This window comes from Glycine max, chromosome 14 (genome assembly GCF_000004515.6).
Source record: "Glycine max cultivar Williams 82 chromosome 14, Glycine_max_v4.0, whole genome shotgun sequence".
NCBI lineage: Eukaryota > Viridiplantae > Streptophyta > Magnoliopsida > Fabales > Fabaceae > Glycine > Glycine max.
This window is the reverse complement of record NC_038250.2, coordinates 1,572,824-1,599,277: the sequence shown is the minus strand read 5'-3', so window position 1 is coordinate 1,599,277 and position 26,454 is coordinate 1,572,824. Positions and strand designations below refer to the sequence as shown.

The following is a 26,454-nucleotide window of genomic DNA, read 5'->3' as shown; positions in this document are numbered from 1 at the left end:
GAAATGGATCATTGAATGACAAACTTGTTTTCCTTTAATCACATACGATCGATATATCATAGCCATGTTTGTTAATCATGATGCCTTCATTGGGTTAATTAATTATACTATTATAGTACTACCCATTAAAACAACTTAATTATACCTAACTCACAAATTTGTATGTAGCCACCCCTTGAGTTTGCTGATTCTACCGCAAATTCTATTCAACTTCTTGTAGAGTAAGTGATAAAACATCCAGTTTTTATAATTTTCTTTTAACTATAAATTCCATCTTACACATCCAATCTTGTTTGTTCTACATCTTAGAACTAAGTGATCTTTATTTTATTTTTATCTGATAAACACTTGATGATCCTTATATCAACTTTTAATCAATTTTTTTGTTTGTTCATGGATTTATTGTATCTGCCCTTAATTATGGACTCGTTACATGGTGAAGGAGGTTTCGACACTGCTTTATGAAAGTTGTGTTGTCAAAGTTTGTAATTTTTGGACAACTTACAATTCAAGTTAGTAATGTTAAATATTGCATAGTAATTTTAAATTCTTGCAAAACTGGTAGACTATCATTAATTATGTAAATTCTTTTATTATGTGATTAAACGATTTTTCAATTGTTGAAAATGATGAGTATTTTTGCTTCAAATCAATGTATAGAAAAATTAAAACACCACCTAAAAAATTTTAAAAAAAACTATTCTAAGACGGTTGTTGAAAAACCGACTTAGTATGTCTGACTTTTTAGGACGGTTTTTTCAGTAACCATCTTAGTATGTCTCTTCTTTGTATGACTTTCTAAGACAATTATTCATAAAACCGTCTTAGAAAGTCATACAAAGAAGAGACATACTAAAACGGTTACAAAGAAAACCGTCTTAGAAAGTCAAGATAGTTTTAGTAATTTTTAAAGACGGATATTTTTAGAATCGTCTTAGAAATGTCAATCTTTAAAGATGGTTTCGAAATTGTCGTTGTTTATGATGACACATTTTACAACACTGCGTGTTATGACGATTCAAAACTGTCATAAAATGGCCCGCAGAACCGACTTAACAAACTTTGTTTGTAGTAGTGGGGTTACATACAAGTTGTTGATTATCATTTTTAGCCCGACATGTTTTTTTGATTATAGGCTTTTGTTTTTTTCTTTTTTATTCTTTTTTGTCTCAAAGCTTTCACACTTTTTATTCCTCATGTGAATCACATAAATATTAAAATAAGTGACTATAAGTAATTTTACCTACAACACATAATACAAAAATCAACCACGAAAACAAGTACATAATAATAACTCAATATTTTTGTGAAACTTTTTCTTTTGTTTTATTCTGGTATACCTGTATTTTTTATAAACATTATCAATTATTCATTTAGTTAGTGACAAAAATAATTTATTGTCAATTTATATATTGATAGGCAAACTCTTTTTTTTCACTTTTTTTATAAATAAATAAAAACTTTTGTTTGACAAGTCTCATAGTCTTGAACTCCGAATATCAATTATATTTCTCTGTTTCACGACTAATGCAATCAAACTACTTGTGAATTTTATTAAGAGCAAATTGTTGAACTTTACTTGAGTTTTACTCAAATTATACATGCATTTTCTCTTCTTTCTTTATTTTATTTTTTTACATTACTTTGGCCTTATCTAACACTATTAATTAATGTCATTTTTTTTCAAACCCATAAAAGCCCATCCCCTCTACTTCCAACACAAGCCTAATCCTAATTCCAATCCTCATCCGCTGGGGAGCTGGTGTTGCAGCAGTGGTGAGCAGGAGCGGTCGGTGCAATCCATCGATCAAGGTTCCTTCTTCTTATGGAACAACCAAACACCTCAATAATCACTTCCCCACAAATGCATTATTAATCAGCAAATTGGGATTGGGATAAAATCATCAAGAGCAACTCAAGAATTAAAAAATATTTTTGTATATCATATATTTTTTTAAAATGATCGATCAGAATATTTAATATAACTATATAATTTTATTTTTTTAGGCAAATGCAACTAAATACTTAAAATTTAAATTTAAGATAACTAAGGTGTATTTGGTTTAAGTGTTTATTTTCTGTTTCTATTTTCAAAATTTCAAGATTTATAAAATATGTATAAAAAAACTATTTTAAGGTATCATTAAGTTTTTACTTTTTTAAAAAAGACTGAAAATATTAGTTTGTTGTTTTTAGTTTTAAATCTGTTTTTGAAAACATTTACTAAATTTTAAGCAAACATATTTTCATGCCTTGTAATTAAGTTAAAACAATCTCACTTTTGGTCATCATGCTTGATGATGTACTTCCGTAAGGGTACTTGTCCAAATCTTTGTGACCTCCTTCTAATTTTTATTTCAGATTCGGATTTCCTATAGTCAAGAATTTGACACATTCAATCAATCACAATCGCGAATGGTTAAACAAGTTATATTTTATATCAAACTTGAAATTTAAACTGTCCAATCTTTGTCTAACTACATGGATTCATTGTATGAATGTATGGCATCCTTTTATTTCATAAATTATTCCTTTCTCAATTCGAAACTTCAGCCGAGTTTGTAATCTATGTCCTCATATATATATTTGTCTTAAATCTCAACCATGATTCAAGAAGCAGGCACAGAATTAAAGAACGCCAAAATGTCAATATTATAGTAGTACGTATATTTGTACGAGTATGTATAATGTAATACTTAACCGTGAGTCGTGCTTGACCGTAAGTATATGTCTCTACTCGTTATTAGTTTTTTGGGGGTTACTACTTAAGCCTTACTAGTACCTGTTAAGTAGGAAAAATTTCTAGGAAGCCTACATGATGAATAAAGCTACATTAGCTTCGAAAAATATGTAGTTGTGTGCATGTAGCGTGACATGGTTAATATATAAACAGGTTTAAACATGTGATTAGGATTCAATTTTAGACTCGTGCTTACAAAAAAAAAAAATGTGCATGTTAGAAGATGTCAAGTCCATTAGTAGATTTCTAATACCGTAAGAGATTAGTCTTTTAATAACTCACGGCCAAAAAAATATTCAGATTAAAGAAAAAAGTTGTTCCTATTTAGATAAACCAGCTTTTATGTGGTGTATATCAGAGTTTTTTTTTTTTTTTTTGTAAACCAAAGAAATGATTATATAAATAAAGGGGTATAAAAAAAATGTTAAGTTTCAAAGTAGGGAAATGATGTATGTTGTGTGTGCGACGTTGAAAACTTGAAAGAGTCTGAAAACAAAACGTAACTTGAGCGGAGCCACCGTAAATAAGTCGGGAGATGGTCTCTTGTGGTTGTGGAACATTGTGATGGGTTGCCCTATCGATTCTTTTCACGAACTCAATGCGCTGTTTGTTTGTGTTTTCTTAAATATTTTCAATTGAATAATTTCTTTAAAAACTTGGACATAATTAAATATTTTTAAGAAAATAAGCAACAGTTTCTATTTGGACCAAAAAAAGCTTTAAAAAGTGTGTCTGTGTGTGAATATTGTACCCTTATTGCTAAAAAGCTTTAAAAAGTGTCAGTGAAGCTCCTAAAATGTAATATTTTATTTGAACGGATTAACATGTGAAGACGAATAAATCACATATCACAGACTATATTTTTTTTCCCTTGAATGTCAGAGAATGGTGTTGTTTTTTCTCCTTAAATTGTAAAGGGATCATGGAGGTCTGTGGAATATATACACAGTGAGAGAGGGTTTAATTTATATATTGTTATTTTTACACTAGCGTCTAATGAATATTGATTTTATTGTTACATCATAACCTAGGAAAATGATTAAACCATATTAGTTAGAAATAGATGTTTATATAAATTAAACTCTCTCTCACATGCGCGCACACATACAAACATAGATCAAATTAATTATTTCAGAAATAACTCTTAATAAAGTTACTTATTTCAATATATTTTTCTGTATCTATTTAATTTTATTAATCCAACCAAAGATTCTGATATTGTCGAAGTCCCGACTTAAAAAGATTTGGATTCAGAAAACTATCTTTAGTGTCTTTATAAAATGCCACACAAAGATGATCACTTTGAACGAAAGGAACTTTATTGCTCCTTGTTTCCTTAGAATTTCTACTATAGGAACAAAATCATGATATGAACATAGAGAAGTGGAAAGAATATATGGGGCGGCGAAGGTGCAATGAATGCGAATCACAAGTCTATTTTAATTAGCTCATCAAAATTTATATATATGCATGAATGCTAGATTGAATTTGGGGAGTGATTTATAGTGGGATGAAGCATAAGTTGCAAGCTGACTTCCATAGTGTCAAGGTGCTATTGTGTGAAAAATTGAAATTCTTATGTAATATATATTCAGCATTGCTTTCAAATTAAGCCAAAATATTGGGGGGGACCACTGTGGACCTTAAACGTGTACTACTGTACACTTTATGAACATGAGGGTTTGAGCTAACTTTAAAAGCTTTAAGTTCAAAGCATTAATTATTTATATAGAAGTATATATATAGAACCTTTTACTTTGAGCTGAATGAAGCTTTTACTTTTCGGATGTGCGTATTTTGATGTGCCTACCTCTGCTAGCTTTATATACAACCCATCTACTAAATTAAATCATAAAGAACAATTGAGTAATACTATATATATAGTAATTGTTTTCGAAGTTCATCAGTTGGTTCTTTATTGGTCATTCAATTAGATATAGGGTGTCACTTGATGCATGTATGATGTATCGATCTGTGCCTTCGAATGTTCATTAATCAGCAACATCGATCAGATTATAAAACTAAACTAAATTTAAGAGTTAGAGTTGTGCCTAGCTAGTTGGGTAATTATCAAAAACAGGCCTAATTAACTTTGTCACAGTTTAGTTGTTGAGGGAATTAAAACTAAAAACCAAGGCAACAAGTTTAAGAATTTTACTTTTGACGTTGACAATGTTTGTCCCATTAACATATGACACATCATATTGACAATAAAATAAGTGGATGGAGTATCTGGAAAATACTCTTTGCTCCACTATCTCTCACTAGCATTCAATCAAATTTATCTTTTCACACGTAACGTGTACCTTTCATCCAGCTTTGTGGTATCTTTAAATATCAATCTAACTGTTGTCTACCTCCAAACACACCCTAAATCAAAAACAATTTGGAGTACACTCAAACAAACCCACCAAGATGGGTAAAAGAGCTTTCCTTATTGTCCATGCCTTCTTCGTCTTATTCAGCTTTGGTTCCTCAAAGGCTGAAATGGTTTCTGCCGTTTATGTGTTTGGAGACTCACTTGTTGATGTGGGCAACAACAATTACTTGACTCTTTCCATTGCTAAGGCAAATCATCGTCACTATGGTGTTGATTTTCCTACACACAAACCAACAGGGAGATTTAGCAACGGCAAGAATGCTGCAGATTTTGTTGGTAAGTGAATCCAAATTCACTCTAGCTATTAATATGCCACTTCAAACAGTTGTATATATAGAATATAGAGACATTTTTTAATAGAATGATTGTGTGGGTTGCAGCTGAGAAATTGGGTTTTCCAACTTCACCACCTTACCTGTCCCTTATAACATCAAAGGCCAACAAAAACAATGCATCCTTCATGGATGGTGTTAGCTTTGCCTCTGCAGGTGCTGGAATATTTGATGGTACAGACGAACGTTATGTAAGTGACCAGATGCAGTTCCCTCTTTCCCTTTAATTTTTTATTACCTCCAGGCTTTTTTTAAATTTATTTATTTATTCTGTTTATGCAATATATGGCCCAAATTAAATAGGGTTATGGGAATCTGACCCAAGATGACCCCGGATGTCTACATCCATCTTTGAACTAATCTTATTAGATTTGGATAAATTATCGATTTAAATTATGGATTCAATCAACGAATTCAATTATTGAGTTAGGGATCGATCTATTGAGTCATCAGTTAGATGATCTGATCTATATTTAAAAAAATCAAAATAATTTCATAAGATGTAAACTTGTACACTTAAAAATTAAAGGTTAATTAAATTCATTATATTTAAAAGCACACTCATGAACTTATTTAAAATTTTGAGTATGCAACATATTTTTTCATAGTTTAATATATATAACAACCTTAAGTTAAAATTTAATACACACACAAATTAGTCAAAGAAAAATTAAAAATAGTAACAATTTTATCACTCAAATTTCAAGATGCGATTATGATTGGTAAAAAAATATAAACAAATCTATAAATAACATAAGTGTAAGATATAAATTAAATTTTTTAATATGAGTAACGTTGTTCAATTGGAAAAAAAACTAAAAAATGCATGACCCCCCGCCCCCGGAGTTCTTAGTCATGCCGAGTTGGATTGGGTCACATGAGGTCACATGCATGACGGATCCAACCCAACAAATGACGCATATATAATTTTTAGGAAAGTCTATTCCTAGAAATCATAATTCCTAGAAATTATAAAATACATTTGGTTAATTTTAATATGTTTCATGAAAATTAAAAATTAATGTAAAATACATATCTAGAACTTTTCCTGTAGTTGGGAAAGTTGTATTCCTATCCACTTCATGAGAATGTTTTTTTGGGAAAGTGAGCTAAAATTAATTTTCATAAATCATAGTTTCTTGGCAATCTTTTTTATTAATTACATTCCAAACACAAGAATCATAATTTTCCACTTTAAAATTCTTGAAAAAATAAATATTTTTTATCTACCAAACGCTCCGTAGGCACATTATTAAAAATAAATAATAATCATATATATTCACTTTCTTCTTTATATCATTTTAATCCTATTTTCTTTATTCATTAATTATTTATTATAATTATTATTTTCTCTACCTATCCTCTCTTTTTTTCTTTTTCTTTTTTGGCTCCAATAAACCCCAAAGTAAGGTATACATACATATATATATATATATATATATATAAATGGTACATAAAAATCGTTACTCTCCCAACTGAGCCATCCCTTATCCTATATATTGTTGGTATAATATTGTACTAAATAACAATATATATTATTATATATCATTTCAGAGACAATCAATACCGTTGAGAAAACAAATGGACTACTACTCAATTGTGCATGAGGAAATGACTCGAGAAGTAAGAGGAGCAGCTGGTCTACAGAAGCATCTCTCAAAATCAATATTCGTTGTGGTGATTGGCAGCAATGATATATTTGGATACTTTGAATCATCGGATCTTCGTAAGAAAAGCACCCCACAACAGTATGTGGATTCCATGGCTTTCTCACTAAAAGTGCAACTACAGGTAACACATAACATCACATGAACATGATTATAATCAAGTTACTATGCATACAAATCTTCATTAATCACTGATCAATAGATAGACTTGCTTTACTTTTACCTACTCATTTACTTAAAAAAATTTGTACAATTGACTTAATAATTATATTGCGGGGTTCCAATACATGCACCGTACCCTATTTGCATGCATGTTACTTTCTCGTAAATGTTCTATTGTGCTTAATTAGAGGGCCAACTCTTGTGTCTTTTTTTATTTTTATTTTTTGCAGCGATTATACGATCATGGTGCTCGCAAATTTGAGATTGCGGGAGTTGGGACACTTGGATGCTGCCCTGATTTCAGGCTGAAGAACAAAACGGAATGCTTTATAGAAGCCAATTACATGGCGGTAAAATATAATGAAGGCCTTCAGTCCATGTTGAAGGAATGGCAATCGGAGAATGGAGGCATAATCTACTCCTATTTTGACACTTTTGCTGCCATCAACGACCTTATTCAGACTCCAGCTTCCTACGGTACTATTTTATACAATAACATATCCAAATATTATTTTCTTTCTTTATTAAGAAACTTCCTTCTCTTTTATTTTCTTCTCCTTATAATTCAAATAACTTAAAAATTTATTCACTTTTTTTCTTTTATTTCTTTCCCCAACCAATGCTTATTAGTTTTTTTTTTGAGTAAATGACCAATATTTATTCTCTAAATTTGTATTTCGTTATCGTTTTATTCTCTAATTAAAATAAGTTTAAATCACTTTCAGGATTTAGTGAGGTAAAAGGTGCCTGTTGTGGACTGGGTGAGCTGAATGCTAGAGCTCCCTGCCTGCCATTGTCAAACCTTTGTCCTAACAGACAAGATCACATCTTCTTTGACCAATTCCACCCTACGGAGGCAGCTGCTCGTTTATTTGTTAATAAACTTTTTGATGGCCCTTCAACTTACACCTCTCCCATTAATATGAGACAGCTAGTAGCTGCCTAGCTGAAGCTGACGATTGATTTTAGCCCTTCATCAATGACATTTTTTTTTATCTAACTCAATATCAAACGCCAAGTGTGGTGTTGGGACGAAAAAAATACTACTAGATTTGTTACCCCGTAGAGTAATCTAAGTAGGCTTCATGAAAAGTAATCACTGGCTAGCCAAATGTATTATTTTACTTGAAGTAGATTATATACTTAGATTAACATATGTTGAACGAAAGAGAAGTAAATTAAATTGTCACAAATAATAAAATAAAATAGAAGTTTAATGTCGAGTTTATAAGAATTTTATTTGTAATTAGTTATGAATATAAATTTTTTAAGTAATAAATAAATTAATTTAAAAGATTGTAAAAAAATAATAAAATAAATTGACATAAAATTAATTTAAATTAAATAAGGGAGAAAAGAAAGCATAAAAGTAAATTAATTAATTAAAACAAAAAAAATAGAAAAATCAATATTATTGTAGAAGTTAATTCATAAAAATGTTAGAGTTTAGCATACCAGAACTATGTTTGTAATGTTAATGATCTTTTTTTTATTTATATTTTTTCAATTTTCATCTACATCAACTCATATACTGTAACCATGACCCTCAAGTAAAAGAACCTAATTCATGTATTTTCTCTCTCAAACCCAAATCCCTTTGACATCAACACGCAGCAAAGAGGAAACAAACGCAGGAGCAACATTAAAAGCAGAAAACAAAGGCTGAAGAGGGAAAACTCTCTTAGCCATCTCATCAGCAACCCGGTTGTGTTCTCTAAACACGCGTCTGTAACAGCAACCCACAGGAATTCTGGACATCCTCTGAATGGTTTGCACTCTCTCGAGAAGAGGATGACTAATAAGAGACAAAGTATAGCAGAGACGAACAGCTTCAGCCTCTATCCAAAGCTAGCTGGAGGCCATTGAGGATAGCCCAAAGTTTGGCTTCTAAGATATAACAAGTTCCAAAGTTTGCCATAAAACCATGCAAAAAGACACCATAATGATCACGCAGAACTCCTCCGCAAACAGCCTCATTATCAGACATTCTAACAGCCGCATCAACATTAACTTTGATCCAACCTAACCCAGGTGGTATCGACCCTAAAGTAGATGTCGCAACGTTTGGGTCAGTATGCTATGAGAAATCTTCGAGTAAACCAATAGTAACTAGGATGCTTGATAAGTTAGCAATATAAAGAACCATTTACAAGGAACTTATTTTAAATTTATTTGAACTTATCATGTGACATATACTTTGTGAAAGTATTTACAAGAACTTAAACTTATGATATGTTCATAAAATTTTTTTATTTTTTTATTTCAATTAACTCTTCAAAATAATATGATATGAACTTCAACTTAATTTTCTATTCAATATAAAAACAACTTATACATAATAAATATTCTACAAGTCTCTAATTAAACTATTTACCAAAATGGACCCTAAGTTTGTAAAAGACTTCAAATAAAACACGATTTAACTCGTCTTGATATAAAAGTCATGATCACATATGGCATCTCAATAGTTCCTACGAAAACAACCAACAGAAGACTTCAGTACAGTCACGATGCATTAAGAACTAGAGAAAATACATCCTCAAAGAAAATTTTTAAGTCGCCTTTGTCAATATCAAATTCCAACAACTTCTCCATGGCATCCTGCATTCCATTCAGAAATATAAATTAACATGTCTTTGAGAGAGTAAACAATATCCAAAGCAATAATTTGGTTCTTGAAAATTGATGACACCTTGTATTGACGATCTTGAGCAGAGATGTTCTCATTGGATAACCGCTCAACATGTTTATTATTTGAAACGGTATCCAACACAGCTGTTGCTCTTTTTATGATTTCCTCTGGTACACCTGCATGAACCGTAAAGCTTGTTCTAATAAAATAAAAAAGAGCAGAACATAAAATATGCTTTATACATTTTTGTTGTCAGCAAAAAGGAAAGAAAGAAAAATATGCGTAGTGTACACTCTTTTGATCAGGAAATATCATTTTTAAACAGCAGTTTTGTAAATTACCAGCAAGCAGTGCACAGTGCAGCCCTGCAGGATTCCAAAAACCACACACATCATTTTCATGAGTGTTTCAATTGATATAACAAAAAATGTTAGTAATATACTAATCCACTCTTTGAAAGACACTTGCTGAAATTTATTTAAACTTAACTCACTAAATGATGTATTAAAAAGTGTGTTGTTAATATTTCTCTTTACTGTGTTAGAAAGTGTTTTATTAATACTCATGATATAAAATACTGATAAAACAAAAGCATACCATAGCTATGATGCGCATGCCCAGGGACAAGCCTGTGAGGAATATGATAATAACAAAGATGAAATCTCCGCAGATATCAAAACCACTTCAATTCTATACTAATCTCAATAGTCCAAACAAAGTACAAGGAAATCTCCTCTGCGCAGTGCATTGCATAAACCAAATACTATCATTCATGTCATGTGCAGATTATAATGTATCAGGATAAGCTAACTGAAACAGATGCTTGCTTAAATATATAAATTTTGGCATTCAGTTTTCCATCTTCAGAGTCTAACTACAAATGTTTTTTGTTTATTACGTTTATATATATATGTTAACTTGTCTGATCAAGTGAAGGTGAAGTATAATAGCATTCCTAATTCAGTAATTCCTATCAAATTCCTTGACATCAAATGACCTTATGACGATAAATATAATTCTTAGCATACTGCATGGCTGAATCAACAATAAAGATACCTGTATAAAAATACAATGTCTTCAATATGCGTGGAATTTCCGTCGGGCCTCAGTATACTCATTGTGTAAAACTTAATCTGCTCAGACTGAAATAGTCCAAAAAAATCAATGTTCATGATCACTTAACTGAGGAGTTCAAACACTTTCCACAATGATGCACAAGTATAAGTGCATAACCTTGGTCAAGGAATGCCCATGCAATAAATCCATGAGATGAGTGCACACAAAAACCTACAAAATTTACAGAATAAATCACAGTTACAATCTCTCGGAGAAACTGCATATAGTCCCTTCACCAGTTTGCGCTTATACATTTCGATTACAATTCGAGTCTAGGGTCTGAGTTAATAGTTAGTGATTAGTACTTCCTCTTAATAAAATTTCCAGGGAAATTGTATTTCAATAACAATGTCCTAGAAAACTGATGCTTGAGAGTGTACAAAAACTGTTATTTTTTAATTTCAACAAAGATAAAGGAATGAACTTTTAACTTCTACTCTCATGATTAATGAACATTGATTAGTTCATAAATATTTAATCAAATTGACTTATAAGTTTATAGAATTGACCCGAGGGCAACTGGAAGCATAAAGATGTTCATCACAGGAAAATGCTGTGAAGAAATTAAAAGCATGCTGTGAAGAAAATGATAATTCCTGAAAAGTTGAATTAAAACATATATATTACACATTTTCCGGAAAAGTCTTAAACCTTTGGAGGTTCATCAGTCGTGACAAAGTGATTTATGGTCCCAGCAAGTAGACCAATTCCATCTGAAAGGAAGATCAATTGATCAAAACATTTATGCTAAAAACTAGCATCTGCAGTATACACACATTCCATGTATTTATGATTTAGACACCTAATAAACATTGGATTAACAGACCTTCTGTAAGAGTGCCTTTACCAAATTCATCCACTAGACACAGAGAACGCGAAGTAGCATGCCTGCAGGTTCCTCAACATTAAAAGAAAAAAATAACACACACCCCAACCCACACACCCACATCTATACAGTTATACACACACTGTTCTTTAATAAACTACAAATCTCCTGGAACCCTACATCTATTTAATTGTTCAGATAAAACCATTCAGAAAAACATCTGCAATTATAAAACAAGTGGGTTTAATTAATCATTTGATCCTTATACATGCATCAACTTTTCATTTTAGTCTCTGCCTAAAAATTGTTTGTATAAAAAATTCTCTGTTTTAGTCCCTATACCAACAATTTTTTTATGTTTTAATTCAAGTTGTTAGTTTTCTGGTAGTGTAAAACCGTCAGAAAAGGGAGGCATAGGACTAAAACTTAAAAAAATTCCTTGTATAGGGACTAAATGTAAAGTTTTTAGGTATAGGGACTTAAACGAAAAGTTGGCATGGATATAGAAACCAAATGATTAATTAAACCAAATAAGTGAGTAATATGGAAGACAGGAGCATCCTGCATGATAGTCCAAATACTGGGAGATTATACAGATTTTGCCTATGATCGATATATGTTCAATGTATTGAAGATATCCTTATTAGCCTTTATCTTGGTATACCTGAGCATCATCCCTATTTGATGTAGATCAATCATAAATGTTGATTGTTCAGCTGTCATAAGCCGGCTTCCTGTTGCACAAAATATTCTAAAATATCCCCCCCCCCCCCCCCCCAAAGGAAAAAAAAAACTAAACATTACAATTGTAAAACTAAGATCAGCATACAACAATGTAACTCCCATTTCACAAAGGACACGATTCATAAGAAAATGATACCTATCTGTCAGACCCACAGTTGCTGCATCAGCTGGCACAAAACTGCCAATGTGGGAGAGGAAAACAATTATAGCAACCTGCAAAATACTTCTCATTACATTATGATCATAGAGCAACAAGGAGCAAGGTTGTAGCATCATGTAATAGCCACACATTAGACTGTATGTTAAGGAATCAACAATCTGATGAACTGTAATGTGGAAGCCAATAAATTTTAGTCTTCAACACAGTCCCTCACAAAAATCCTTTGCTCTGGAAAGGTGGATAAACAAGAGCTCATCACATAAAACAATAAAAATGATAAGATTTTGTTTATTTATTTATAGTCTGTCATTTTACCGTAAGGTAATCATACAAAAACAAGACAATACAAGAAATGTTAAAAAAAATTCAGTTAAACTTTAATATTGAGTACAATAAATTTATATTATTATTAAATTGTGATGTCAATTGTCATGTAGTCAATTTGATATGTTCTTGTATTTATCAAATAATATAGTAATGTTATTAAATAATAATAATAATAATATAAAGTAATTTTTATCCCAAAAATACATGGTAACTAAATTCTTTTTAAATTGGATAACAGAAAAAATTGTTACGAGTGAATATCCGAAAATAAAAACATGCAAAACCCAAATCAAAACAGACCAGATAAATATTAACAATTGTAGTTTGTAGGTTGTCAGACCAGATGAATATTAACAACCAGAAGTTGATAACTTGATACACGTACTGCTAAAGAATAGTTCTGCAACACTTTTTTCATTTAGAGACTAGAAGTTAGAAACATTTTTTTTGGAGACTAGAAGGTAATGTCATAGAATGACCTTTTCAACATAATTGCTATTTAAAACAGTATGATCAAAATCCTAAAGAATACATATACCAGAAAGATAAAGAAGTAATAACTGACCTGCTTTAGATAGATACTTTTTCCAGAAAAATTAGGACCAGTGATGATATTAATTCTCCCTAATGTTGTAAAGAACAACGGAACAGGGATTAATAACAATATAATGTTATCAAAATGGATTTCAATGATATAAGTTAGCTAATATCAGTTATGTATGTCTACATCTATTTACCATCATGAAGAATCTTAGTGTCATTAGGAATAAATGTGTCTACAGTCATTTCCTGCAAAACATGCCTACAAACAAAACCAGTTTTTATCATTAACCATGTCAACGATTCTCCATTTCCAAGAGGTTCTTATAAACTAAATGGTTTGAACCTTCCATTTTTTATATCAAGCAAATTTTCTTCAGTCAACGACGGCCTGACATAATTGTTCTGCCGTGCAACCAATGCCATTGACAAAAAGCTGAAATAAAATTATCAATGATAAAAAATTGTCTGAGCAAGCACCAGTTATTATAATGACAAAATTTATCTTACCAGTCCAGTTCAGCTGCAAAAGTTGCCACCTTTATCAAATGGGTTTGGAACAACAATATACGTGAAAACAAGTCTCTGGTGATCGCCCTCTCCATATCTTGAATAAAAGAATTCATAAATAAGTAAGATTTGCACCAGAGACCAAGTGTTATAATTTGAATTTTGAAGGCAAACTCAATATTATCTATTTGAGTTTAGGAAGAAAATAACTACCTACATCACATAGTTCTTATACCACATAAGCTGTGTCAAGGAATTTCATTTTTTTTAATTAAACTCTAATTTCTTACAACTCTACACGTAATATTGCATCTTTATAGAGTGTGCCTGTTTCTGCATTATCCCGCTTTCCAATGCACCTCAACATGACTAAACCAAAGTCATGGATTGGCATTCAACTGGATTTTAAATGGAGTTTTTTCATTTCAAGGTTAGAGCATGTTACAAGTCTGGGCAAAGGCTCAGCTACTTACTTCAAAGTAAATAAATAAATAAAAATAGGGAACTATCAAATGTATGCTTAAAATACCTAGAATTTTATGGTGGATATCTCCCAGCAGACTGTCCAATTCTCGTGTCTTTGGTGTTCTATAAAAGTATTTTTTTGTCTCTCCATCTGTATCACAAAACTGTATTTGAAATGACTACCATCAGAATATAACATATTAATTATGTAAATCAGTTGACCAAGTGCAAACGGCAACATACTGTGTATTCCCAATCTACAAGTTGCTCCAGAGTGGTTTCTTCGGGTTTTTCTCCAAAGATACACATTAAATATCCTACAGTAGAAAGATATGCATTGTGCAATAATAAAATATCCAGTGTTGTTTAACATCCGAAAAACAAATTGCAATGAAAAAAAAATATGAATTAGTGTTGTTAAACAGCCACAATGGCAGCAGGGCAGTGCCACCATGCCAAGGCGTGGAAGAAATCCAGCAAATCACTGTGTGGGACACTTGGAGTTGAGGATTCCTTGTGGTGGCAAATGGTGGCTGCAAGATCATGACAACATCAACATGGTGGTCCAGGGCGTTTTGTAAAGGAAACTTTTGTTATGTCCGAGAAATCAGAGAAGGGATATCTAAAAAGCCCAGCATCTTCCGGCGGTTTCCTCTGGCAATTTACGGTTCCTTCTTCAGCAACTTGCTGGCAACTGGACCCTCACCTCAGGCTCTGCATGTTCATGTCTCTGATTTTCCAAGTCTTAGGTTTTGCCTTTGTCACTGTTCTCTATTCTCTGTTTTTGTCTACTATGTTCCCTGCGTTCCCTCACTGTTTTCACTGTCCTTGACTATTATGTTCCCTGCCGGTCACTGTTCATTCTCTGTTTTTGTTATACATATGGCTTCATTGATTTTTGTGTTTTTGGTTTTTTTTATAACAAAGATTTGAACTTACAACCTCATCCAAATTATACACACCTTCCATATGTTAGTTTTGTTTTTCACAAATTTTATTTTTTTTAAAATAATCTTATTACTACTTACCAATAAGGCGGCATGCAATCTAATTATAAAATTTTACAGGCCACTTCAATAATGACTAGGGATGTCAACGGGCCAGGCAGGGGCGGGAAATACTCCCCTTTTCGTTCTCATTTCCCAACTAACCCCTCATTCCAGTTCCCGATCTTTGTTGTGAGGATCTTTATTCTCGGTTTCCATCCACGCAGGTTCCCATGGCTCTTCGCAATTTAAAAAAAAAAAACATTAATTTTAAATTTTAATACAAGTCAATTTAAAAAAAATTTAAAAAGTTTCACCAACAATTTAAAACACTAATTTTAAATTCTAATAAAAAAAATTTAAAAAGATTTAAAAAGTCTCACCAACAATTTAAAGCATTCATTTTAAATTTAATATAAATAAAATATAAAACAACCTTTAATATTTTAATATTTAAAATATAAAATAACAAGAATAATTATGTAATTTCTTCGCACAGAATCCCGCAAGGTGGAAAAAATCTCCGTCTACGGGAAGTTGGAATCCCTGTGGAAATTCTCATTTGCAGATCCAAATAGACATCCTTAGAGATAATTAGATATATGATACATTATTGCAAGTGATAATATATGGATTATTTTCAAAATTTTAATGTTTGCGAGAACCATAATGAATGAAAAAAAAAATGGAAGGATTAAAACTAAATACAGTAATATTTACGGAACTTAAAAAATGTTTGATTTTTTTAATTCTTTGGTCTGTTTGTTTCTCTCCTTTATATTCTCTGTAATAGTGTTACAGAGGTTTTGAATTTGAAATCTGCAGGGTGCTAACCCTCTGGATTTGTACAGTAAAATACCAGAAACTCCTGTTGAAAAAGGGACGAGGAAAACTACCATAAGGTATCTGACAAAAATAATGGCTACGGTCCATCAATATATAGCTCAGTGTGGTGGTTCCAAGCTGAATTGTCTTTTCACGATATCAAGTCGAAAACTTTTCTCCAAATGATTGAGGCCATTTTTCTGGTCCAAGTTACCACCTCCAACTAATCATTATTCATAAGAATTCCACTTATCAAGAAGGAGATGGAGTTTGGGTCTTGGGTTGGGTCAACTGGGTCTATATGAAACCAACTGGGGTCTTCATCTTCTGCGACGAGAAGGAAAACCCTAGAGGCGCAGCGATGCCCTCTATGATACTTCTCGTCACAATTGAAACACAACCCACGCTCCCGGCGTGAGGTGAGTTCATCTGGAGTCAAGCGTTTCATCGTGAGCGGCGGAGGCCGAGGCGGCGAGGGCAAAAGAGATGGAAGCGTCGTGGGACGAGAGGTGGTGGAATGATGGGTGGGGGTGGCGGTGGCGGTGGCGGTGGCGGTGGCGGTGGCGGACGATGGTCGGACAGCTTCTCCTCCTGGAGGCTCGCGAGGCCGGCGGCCTGGACCAGGGTCAGAGGCTGGTGGGCCTGGACTTCGCGGCGAATCTCCGACATCAAGCCAGAGATGAAGCAACTCAAAAGGAAGGGGCCGGCAAGCCGATAATTCTATTAGCCAAGTTTTCGAACTCCGACAAGTAGGCCGCCACTGAACCCTTCTGAGTAAGTTTGAACAGGGCACCGGTGGGGTCCTCATACTGTGATGGGGCAAACCGGGTTTGTAGTGCTTGCAGGAATGCGGGCCAGGAGGTAAATTGGGCGTTGCTGGTCATGTACTGAAACCAAGCAAGAGCCCGACCCTCCATGTAGAACGAAGCTATGGTAAGACGATCATTGTCCAGGATGCCATAGTATTCAAAGTACTGGTTGATCTTGAAGATCCAACGAAGAGGTTCGGTGCCGTCAAAACGAGGCACTTCTAACTTCATTTTGTGGGTTGTTGCAGGAACAGAGGGTGAGTAGTGATGAACTGGGGTGGGGTTGTTCGTGGAAGAGGGGGTCAGGGGAGCAACACGGTTGAGAAGCTCGTCCATTTTTAGGGTCATAGAGTGCATGGTATGGCCAAGGCGAGCAAGGACATCCTCAAGATGGTTGGAGGAGCCTTCGTGCTTGTTGGGATCGGACATGAGAACAACGAGAGCACCAAATGTTAGCACTCCCTAGCTACTGGCTTCGAGGAACCAAAACCTCCAGCAATTAAGAAGAGGAAGAAGAAGACACAGAGAAGAGAAGGAACAGAGAAGGATGAGGTAATTTGTATAATTTTCATTGATTTCCTTACTTGTTATTTACTTATATTTATAAGCTTCCAAGTAACAGAAAGATTCTAGGAATATTTGTAATAACCAAATTTGTTAGTGCTTGTCCCCTGGAGCAGACAGCATCAAGCAAGGAGATTTTCCTAAGGTGCCTTCGCTGATCATCATCCATTCTTCCTCTGACGTAATGGTTGAGGTAAGATGGTTTTGCAACTTTTCTTTTGGGCTTTATTTCTTCCTGTACCCCTGGTTTGCTATTGTGACCCCTGCCCCTGCTGTTGTTTCTGAGTTCCTATCAGAATTCCACTTATCAAGAAGGAGATGGAGTTTACTAAAATATGTTGAAGGACCATAAGGAGCACTGGGACAAACATGGCTAATTTAGTATGCCAGTTCCTTGATCAATTTTTAAGCAAGCTCTACAGTCACAATAATGTTTGTGAAGTCTATTGATGGATCCCAACTTGTGAAGACTGTAGAAAAATTCTGAGTTACTTAATTCTCTTGTGGATGAGATTGGGGAGGAAAAAGGTATATTCAAATTATAACAAGCAATAGAGGCAACTACGTTCTAGCCAATAAGGTGTTAAAAGAGAGAGAAAGAGAGAGGGGAAAAAAAACACTTTTTTTAGTCCTTGTCCTGCCCATTGCATAAACTTCAATCTAGAAAACATTAGAAACCTTCCTATTGTAAAAAAGAATATTTGAAGAGGAATCACTCTTGTTGGCTACACAGGTGTTGAACGCAGGGCCAATGCTAGTGCAAGGAAAGCCCGATGATATAGTGATCACCCTCTATGGATAGGGTGATTCAAAAATAAAAGCAGCCTATCAGTAATTATACTTCAGAAAGGAAGAGCAATGTAATGGCCCATTACTACATGTTATGGATACACGTGTAATTCAGAGTCAGAAGTACCTATTTGCTGTATATAAACAATACAAGGAATGCGCTTGTCCTTGCATAGAACGGGAAGTTGTGCTAATTCCAATGATGAAACCTGCAAAAGATGTATCATGATGAAAATATATATATATATATATATATATATATATATATATATATATATATAAAATTTCAAAATTCAATTAAAATTTACACCAACAGCCACCTCTTCCAGAAATTCCGGCAGTTCCTCGTATATTTGCCTCAGCTCATCCAACTACACAATAACAAAATTACTCAAAGTCAAAAATTTAAACCTTAGCCACAGTAAAGATTAATTTTACCCAATGAAAGAAGAAAATTTTATGCATTAAAGTTTTAACATCTATGGATTAATTCATCTGTTTAAATCTCATCCTACAAGGCACATACATGTGTGAGGAAAAAATTTGAACAACACATTTTTCATCTTTAGTGGCATATGCATATTAACTAAATTCATTATATTCACACACTAAGGCTAAGAAAGGGAACAAGGACATTCGGTTTAACCTCATCACAGAAACCTTCTTTCACCACTGTCGCATATCCCTTCTCTTTAGTTCTATTTACATCTATAACACCAATTACCTGCAAAAGACATTGTCAATAATAACAGGAATCCAAATGAAGGAAAAACTACTATCACTATTATCCAAACAAATTAAATAAATCTCTCGATTGCATTGACTCTTAGGATGGTGGTCCCTGACCCCACCTGTGCAGAAAATCAGATGCTTTTAAGCATCAAAGCATCATTATATGCAAAAATAATTTACTTGCCTTTCTGATAATTAATAGGAGAGAAACAAACAAAACTTACCAGTTCATAGACATAACCAAGTTCTGCTGTTATGTGTGAACTGGCCTGCATTAGTGTTACTCATAAAATGAAGTCGTTTAAGCTAGAACGTATATAGGTGTTCTTGAATAGAACAGATATGTAATGCACCTTCTCAACAATATCCAAGTTTAAATACTTCAATTCTTCTCGAAGACCTTCGGAAATTCCAACTTCAAAAATCTTGTTTACATGCAACATGGCACAAATACTCTAAAAATAAAAAGAGCATAAAAACAGGGCTAACACGAATTCTAACAGCACAAGGGAATATGAATATATTAAAAAGCATAATTGCATAAATACATGAAAGGAAATTTTACCTTCAGAAGAGCTGTCCAATCAAAGCTAGTGCATATAGAGCTTGGAGAGTCAAATTTCTTTAATGATTGATTAAATCTTCAGAAGTGTTAGCATACAAAGAATACAGGCTTTTGCTTAAATAAGGAACATCACATTAATAATTGTACTAATAACAGACTGGCTTATCTTCAATAATACTTATATGCTCATAACTCATAACATATAAGCACATTATAAATGTAGTATGTAATAGTTAAAAAATATCATGTTTCAACCATTAATATTATTTTATGATCGAGATTTAAAATCTTGTGGTTACCAAAAATTTAATGAGCATACATCATGCTCTTTTTCAATTATTTAATGGGCTCTAAAAAAACAGAATCTATAAGAGAGAATTTCAAGAATAGACAACGGACATATAGTCAAATGAGCAGAAGAACAAGAAAACAAAATTCATCAGAAACAGGAATGAGAGAGTTCAAAACAAATTTCATACCTTCAGCAAGAGGGGGATGTCCTTCACAGATTTCAAGGTTTCTCGTAAAGAAGTAACAAGTTCTTCTGAGCATAGAAAAAAAGATATCTACTTCCCGTCAAAGAAAAACAGCACTTTTCATGATTATACGATTAATTTGTTGAAGATATGTAGTAAATAGATATTTCACCTATAAAGGGACAATAACTAAATAGAGTAAATTTTCTTCCAACCTGAAACTTGGATACTACAGATTAGTAAAGCATAATTAGACCATATATAATAGACTATAGATGGATACAGAATTTAAACGGTAGTTTAGAACTTCAAGATCAAGTATAGGCCTTAAGAACCAATTTCTGAAATGGGGAAAATATGAGAGAAACGTCACCGTAAGTTCTGAAGTTTGAGAAATGGGTATGTTATAAATCTCACATTCTCACTATTTTTTCTCATGTTACCTCAAAAGACGTCTACCCATTGGAGTCACGCACTGCATACAGGACAAACAATTAGTCTGTATGACAAGAAAATGGCACACACTATTCAAACAACTCCAACAAACCTTATTCATCATTCCAAATACTGAAAACCTGCAATTAAGACATTGCCTTAGATATTTACATATTTTTAGAGTAGAATATTTAAGATTAAGTTAACAACTACCCTTCTTTTGCTCTACCAATTCCCATGTGGCTTGGGTGCTTGTCTATTTGGAATATTTGTAATGCTTCATGAGCAGCTGTATCAAGTTTGAGAAAGTTATTTCTGTATCTCCATAGTAAAGGACAAAATCTGAACTCAACATTATCTCCTTTCAAGTTTTAAACAGCACAAAATTGAATGCATTTGCCTTTAAGGACTGAGCAAAATAAGGATACAGTGAAATTTCTGCTAAAGAATCTATTGTAATTGATGTATTTCCAGATTCTTTTTGCTCAAGAGTATCTACAATCCTTTCATTCTCTAATATTGCAAGAAGGCCACCGCTAGCACGAACTTGTACTTCACTTCCCATGTTCATCATGGAACTCAGCTGCAGTTGTAACAGGGAGGTAGGAAGAGGGAAATACATACAAGCTATTAGAGTGTTGCAATAGCAATAATAATTGAAAGGACAAAGATTTTTCTCATACAAGACTTATTATAAGCAACAATGATTCCAGAAAAAATAATATTTATATTACTAATTTAAGCATGTGCATTGATAGTCTTAAGATACAAGGACAATAGTGCGTAGTTTCAGACTCACATAGTAAATCCTCTCCTTCACATTCAATCCATCATCCATCCCCGCCACTCGCAGGTAAACTAATCTGTAAAATCAGGAAGTAGAAGAAGCAATAGAATAAAGAAATTGCAGCACACTTTTTTTGTTTTTTCTTTAATTGGATAAAAAGGAGTTGGCAATTCACCAAATAAAAGATGTCATACAATAGCCTCATTTGAAACCACCACGAAAAATTATGCATGCTGAATAAAAAAAAAAAAGTAAATTATCAAGACTTTTGCTAAATCCTTTCACTGAAGCAGAACAATAAAAAAACATAAACTTTTCAAGGTTGAGAAAGAGAGGCAATGATGCCACTTGTACAATGAAAAAACAAACCACATATACCGATTTCAAACAGAAGGTAAATTCCTAAATCAACGGTTACTTTTGTGTGTGGATGTGTCTATAGATTTGATAATTTTTTACCATTAATATTTTGAAATCTTACATTTACATAGATTAGACACATAATATGCAATACAAAGTATAAAAATAGATGAAAGGTTAATATCAAAATATTAAGAATCTGAAATATCCACAAAAAACAATGTCTATCAACAAGTACACTGCAAACACTTGACTTAAAAATCTCTTTAAGATCTTAGCAGATTCAATACCTATGCCATGCTTGCTCATAGCTGAATATTGAACTTTTCACAAGCTTTACTATAGGAGACTCAGCTGCTCCATCTGCATAACTTCAATTCAATAGGTCAAGGGTCCCAGAACTAGTCTTTCATGACTCAACCACTTGATGGGCTCCCTACCTCTTTGTTGCAGAGCGGACAAGAAGGATTCTTCACTTTTAGTGCTTGTGTAAATAACCAAAGGGTTTGCTTGATATTTCACTGCACCAGTTATTGAAGCCAAAGACAGTCATATACTAGAATTCATAACTAGTAAGAGAATTCATCTTAAAGCCGATAGGGGTATACGATGCACAATAATGAAAACTTGCATTGAAAGAGAAAATATCTATGCTCTTAGTTTGAAGTTTCAACTGTTATGCAACATGGCACCAAGGAGGAACATGAAAACCAAGATTGCATTTGGCCTAACTTTTTTAGAATTTGAAAGCTACTATAGAGTTAAAGTTAAAAAAATGTTTTAAAATTAAAGTTAAAGTTGTTTGGCAATTTAATAAACTTTTAGCTTGAAAATTATTTATGTTAAAATTATTTGGATGTGTATTCTTGGGCCTTGGAATTTGGAATAGTGAAAGAGAAAACAAAGCTCTTAAAATTAACTTATCTAAAAGCTCTTGTTCTATGTTTTCTTTATTTAAAGGAGGGGGACTCCTTTTATTTTTTAGAGCTTTTTTAGAATTACGTTTTGCACAACTTCTCCTTTTAAGAAGAGAAATCAAAAATAAGATGAGCAACTACCTAAAACTGAACTCAAATTCAACAATGATAAGTAAAGAAATCATACCCAGATCAATAACTGGAAAACCTTTGTCACCATCATCCCAAACTTCAAGTACATAAAGTTGGCGAAGGGTGGAATCATAATAAGAAACTCCTATTCTGTAACGAATGATTTGAGAACTCACTCTTGTTCATTAAAAGAGAAGTAAAGAAAAATAAGGTGAAAAACATAAACATGTAACTGGAGCAAGCACATTTAGCTGCAAATACCTTTTATAATTATCTAACCATTTTTTGCCAGTCAAAATTGGCACATTAAACATTACATTTAATTTTCCATGTTTCTTAGACAATTTGCCACTCAATTTCAAATATCCTTCCTGCAACATCATTCTTCACACATTTCACTCCCAGTGCAAGGAACTGTCATTTTGTTGTTGCACCAAACAATTTTATGCGAGATTAGGCAACAGGTATTTGAGCTATTACGAGAAGCTTACCTATTACCATTTAGGATGCAAGCCATGTAAACCTGTATAAAATCCAAATTTTCAAATTAAGGACTGAGGTTGCAGTGAAGCAAATCTAACATTTGGGTAAAAAGGTTACAAGACCAACTAACTATTGAACCTGAGGACTCTTGAATGTATAATCCCTAAGAAATTATATATGAACATATGGTTAACTATCACTCTAATATTAAATATTTAAAAAATAAAAAATTATAGCCTTTTCCCACTAGGCTAATAATTATTGATTATCAATCCAAGTTAATTATGTAGCCATAAACTTATTCAATTTAAATTACATTACTACAAAACTTGTTTATCAGATAAGCCTTACATTTTAATGTTTTCACATGCTGACTTCTAATATGAAACAGGTAAAACTTCTTACATAAAACTCATTGATATTGCGTGGATTTATACAACACAAGTTTGAGTGAGAAGATTTGTAAGCCTATCCCCCGCCCCCTGTTTTCTCTTTTAATTTTTCAAGATGTTAATCTAGTCCATTTCTCAGTTATGCTAATCACCTCCATATCAGCTTGGAATGCGTTACAAATCCAAAAAAACTTGCCACTACTGTTGTAGCCCAACACAAACTTAACCATACCAACTAATAGTAAACAAAATTCTTGCTTAGAAGAAATCACGTCATGAAATTGAAACTCGTTCTGCCTAAACTTGTTCTTTCTAGTAACCGGCAGAGAGAAGCACCATAAAACGGTGCAGACAAGGTCATGCCTCCGACCACCGATGACTGATCACACTAAGCTTGAATTCTATTGCTATAACAAATCTAGCTAAATTAGCGACGAAGTTAAAAGTCATTAGAGAATCAAATATCTAAGTGTTACTTGTTTGAAGCTATAAATGTAACGGTCAAGCATCATCAGAATGTTTTGACACATTCGGTTCAAGTTTCAACTTCAGTTTATCAATCTAAACGAACAAAGAGTTTAATCTACAAGTGAAATATATCCAGTTTCTATCGTAAAGAATTGAAATAATCTGGTTAACCGTAGAGAATCGTGGAGCGATTTGAGTTTTAAGCTAATCGATCTAAAACGCAGTGTGTCTTTCCATTGTCTGATTCCTAATAAAAAGTACTAGTAAATTAGAAGAAACAAAAACAAAAAAGTTTGTTGAATTTTGAGGCATATTGTGTGAAAGATGGACCTGAGGAACGGCATCGATCTCGTCCATGTCCTCCATTTTTAGCGATCTTGATTCTTCACACACGACCAACCAAGTAAACGAGCGAGTGAACTTAACCCAAAAGTCGAAAACCAAATGCCACCAGAATTTGAGCGCGCAAAATTCAAAATGCACGGTCTCTCTTTATATAGAGGTGCATAAAATATCTACGCGGTTTCCAAACTATGTATACGGCGTCGTTCGCATTTTAAGAAGCATTACCAGATAAGCTGGAAAAAAATGAGATGAAACGCATTAAAATAACATAGAGTAAAATGGAATATAATAAAATTTCATCGTTTGAATATAATACTATCAAACTGAATGAAATATTGGGATACTAAATGGAACAGAATAAATAAATACTTTTTAATTTTATATTACCCTGAATTTTAAATACTAAAATAGTACTATTATTTTAATCTTCATTTATTACACTTATATCTAAAAAAATATTTCAAATCCAATTATAATATTTGAGGTAAAATGTTTTTGAATTACATCACGAATTAGAAATGTCTTCAAAAAATTTATTGTTATTTCACAAGACAATCCACGTTTATATAATGAAAGTGATGGGCCTACAACAATTTCAGAACAATCCGAACTTGTACCATAACATTTTGTTCCATCATAGTGAAGCTTGTACATGTTTACTCCTTGTTTTTAAACCAATAACTCAAGGTTTTCACTTGGGGTATATCTTTGTTTTTGCCCATGTGTTGTATTCTATGAATCAATTTGGCTCTAATAACTCTAGTCCTAAGCTACCTGCAAGATTTTCATTGAACGTTACCTTGGTTGCTTAATCATCCTCCCTATGCTCGTAACTTGGATGTTCAATAATTAGCTATATTTAATTTTTATAATGATTGTTTCTTAACCATCCTCCGTGTGCTCGTAACTTCGAAATAGCAATTACTTCGTATTTAAATTTCATTTCTGTACTTAAGATATGAAAAATGGTTTTTTAATGCAGAGTTTTGCTAATCAGTGTTCCAGGTACACCGATTAAACAATTTAAAGAGAAAAAAAATTGTTGTTAAAATTATAGAAAAACACATAAAAAATTTGTGAAAATCGGAATCCGCATTATTATATGTCCTAACAAAAAACCTTTTTAGTTATAGTTTTTTAATTCAAAATTGATTTCCTTTTAATTGTATGTTTGGTTTGAGAAATTGATTATGGGTTTAGAATTAATTTGGGTCCAGAATTGATTATAAATTGAAATAATTTTATTAAATCACTGCTGAGATGAGTCAATTTTAATTTTGATCAAATTTTACATGTTTAAATTATTTTCAAAATTATGAATCTGATGAAAAAAATTAAGACAGAGTTGAAGCAAGTAAGAATAGATTATACTTTATTCAATCTCAATTTTATAATATTCAATTATATTAAATTAATTTCATTTAAAATTAATTTTATTCAAACACACATTAAGTATCTTTTGTATTAGATCCAAATTTTTATATTGAATTTTACTTTAACCTTGTAATAAAACTATTTAAACATAAAATATATCACTTTTAAAAAACCAATTTTATGAACATTTATTCAAATACACAAAATCAAATCCATTATATTCAACCGTGAATCCTTGTTTTGTTTTTATTATCATGTATGGTATCACAAGTTTGGACTGCAGGAAAGGACAGACCATCATGCATTTCGAGAAAACGAATTTAGGATGGGTTAGTAAAAGGGAAAGAAAAAAAAGAGTATTTAAATGAAAATAAAGTAATAAAGGTCTAAAATTCAAACTAATTTTTAATTTAT

The 26,454-nt window shown here is 32.6% G+C and overlaps 2 protein-coding genes across 3 annotated transcripts; one reads left to right on the top strand and one right to left on the bottom strand.

Annotated features, from left to right (window-relative positions):
- The first annotated feature begins 5,101 nt into the window (after positions 1-5,101).
- On the top strand, positions 5,102-8,509 carry LOC100777307 (GDSL esterase/lipase). Its single transcript, NM_001361186.1, has 5 exons — positions 5,102-5,396; positions 5,501-5,643; positions 7,007-7,243; positions 7,512-7,758; positions 8,007-8,509. Exons 1-5 carry the CDS (start codon positions 5,156-5,158, stop codon positions 8,225-8,227), a joined length of 1,089 nt encoding a protein of 362 aa, NP_001348115.1. The 5' UTR covers positions 5,102-5,155; the 3' UTR covers positions 8,228-8,509.
- A 768-nt stretch (positions 8,510-9,277) lies between these two features.
- On the bottom strand, positions 9,278-24,782 carry LOC100794332 (DNA mismatch repair protein MSH5). Of its 2 annotated transcripts, XM_006595665.3 has the most exons (34): positions 24,652-24,782; positions 23,470-23,501; positions 23,034-23,128; positions 22,370-22,450; positions 22,220-22,292; positions 21,582-21,645; positions 21,211-21,365; positions 20,996-21,097; positions 20,895-20,922; positions 20,791-20,822; positions 20,631-20,688; positions 20,351-20,437; positions 19,872-19,928; positions 19,660-19,761; positions 19,531-19,575; positions 19,221-19,298; positions 18,895-18,945; positions 18,702-18,783; positions 14,845-14,918; positions 14,666-14,765; positions 14,137-14,233; positions 13,973-14,062; positions 13,824-13,888; positions 13,652-13,710; positions 12,736-12,812; positions 12,520-12,606; positions 11,856-11,917; positions 11,681-11,742; positions 11,147-11,200; positions 10,970-11,055; positions 10,511-10,542; positions 10,255-10,278; positions 9,974-10,089; positions 9,278-9,882 (listed from the first exon to the last, which is right to left on the bottom strand). In XM_006595665.3, exons 1-34 carry the CDS (start codon positions 24,685-24,687, stop codon positions 9,787-9,789), a joined length of 2,439 nt encoding a protein of 812 aa, XP_006595728.1. In that variant the 5' UTR covers positions 24,688-24,782; the 3' UTR covers positions 9,278-9,786. The 2 variants fall into 2 exon arrangements, with proteins under 2 accessions (XP_006595728.1, XP_014622718.1); XM_014767232.2 differs by having other exon boundaries at positions 20,791-20,922.
- Between the last annotated feature and the right edge of the window lie 1,672 nt (positions 24,783-26,454).

Coding starts and splice junctions, on each gene's coding strand:
- LOC100777307 (NM_001361186.1), top strand. CDS start 5,156: ATGGGTAAAAGAGCTTTCCTTATTGTCCATGCCTTCTTCGTCTTATTC. Junction 5,644..7,006: donor ATGGTACAGACGAACGTTAT/GTAAGTGACCAG, acceptor ATATCATTTCAG/AGACAATCAATACCGTTGAG. Junction 7,759..8,006: donor TCAGACTCCAGCTTCCTACG/GTACTATTTTAT, acceptor AATCACTTTCAG/GATTTAGTGAGGTAAAAGGT.
- LOC100794332 (XM_014767232.2), bottom strand. CDS start 24,687: ATGGAGGACATGGACGAGATCGATGCCGTTCCTCAG. Junction 10,279..10,510: donor GCATGCGCATCATAGCTATG/GTATGCTTTTGT, acceptor GGAATCCTGCAG/GGCTGCACTGTGCACTGCTT. Junction 9,883..9,973: donor CTCAAGATCGTCAATACAAG/GTGTCATCAATT, acceptor AATGGAATGCAG/GATGCCATGGAGAAGTTGTT.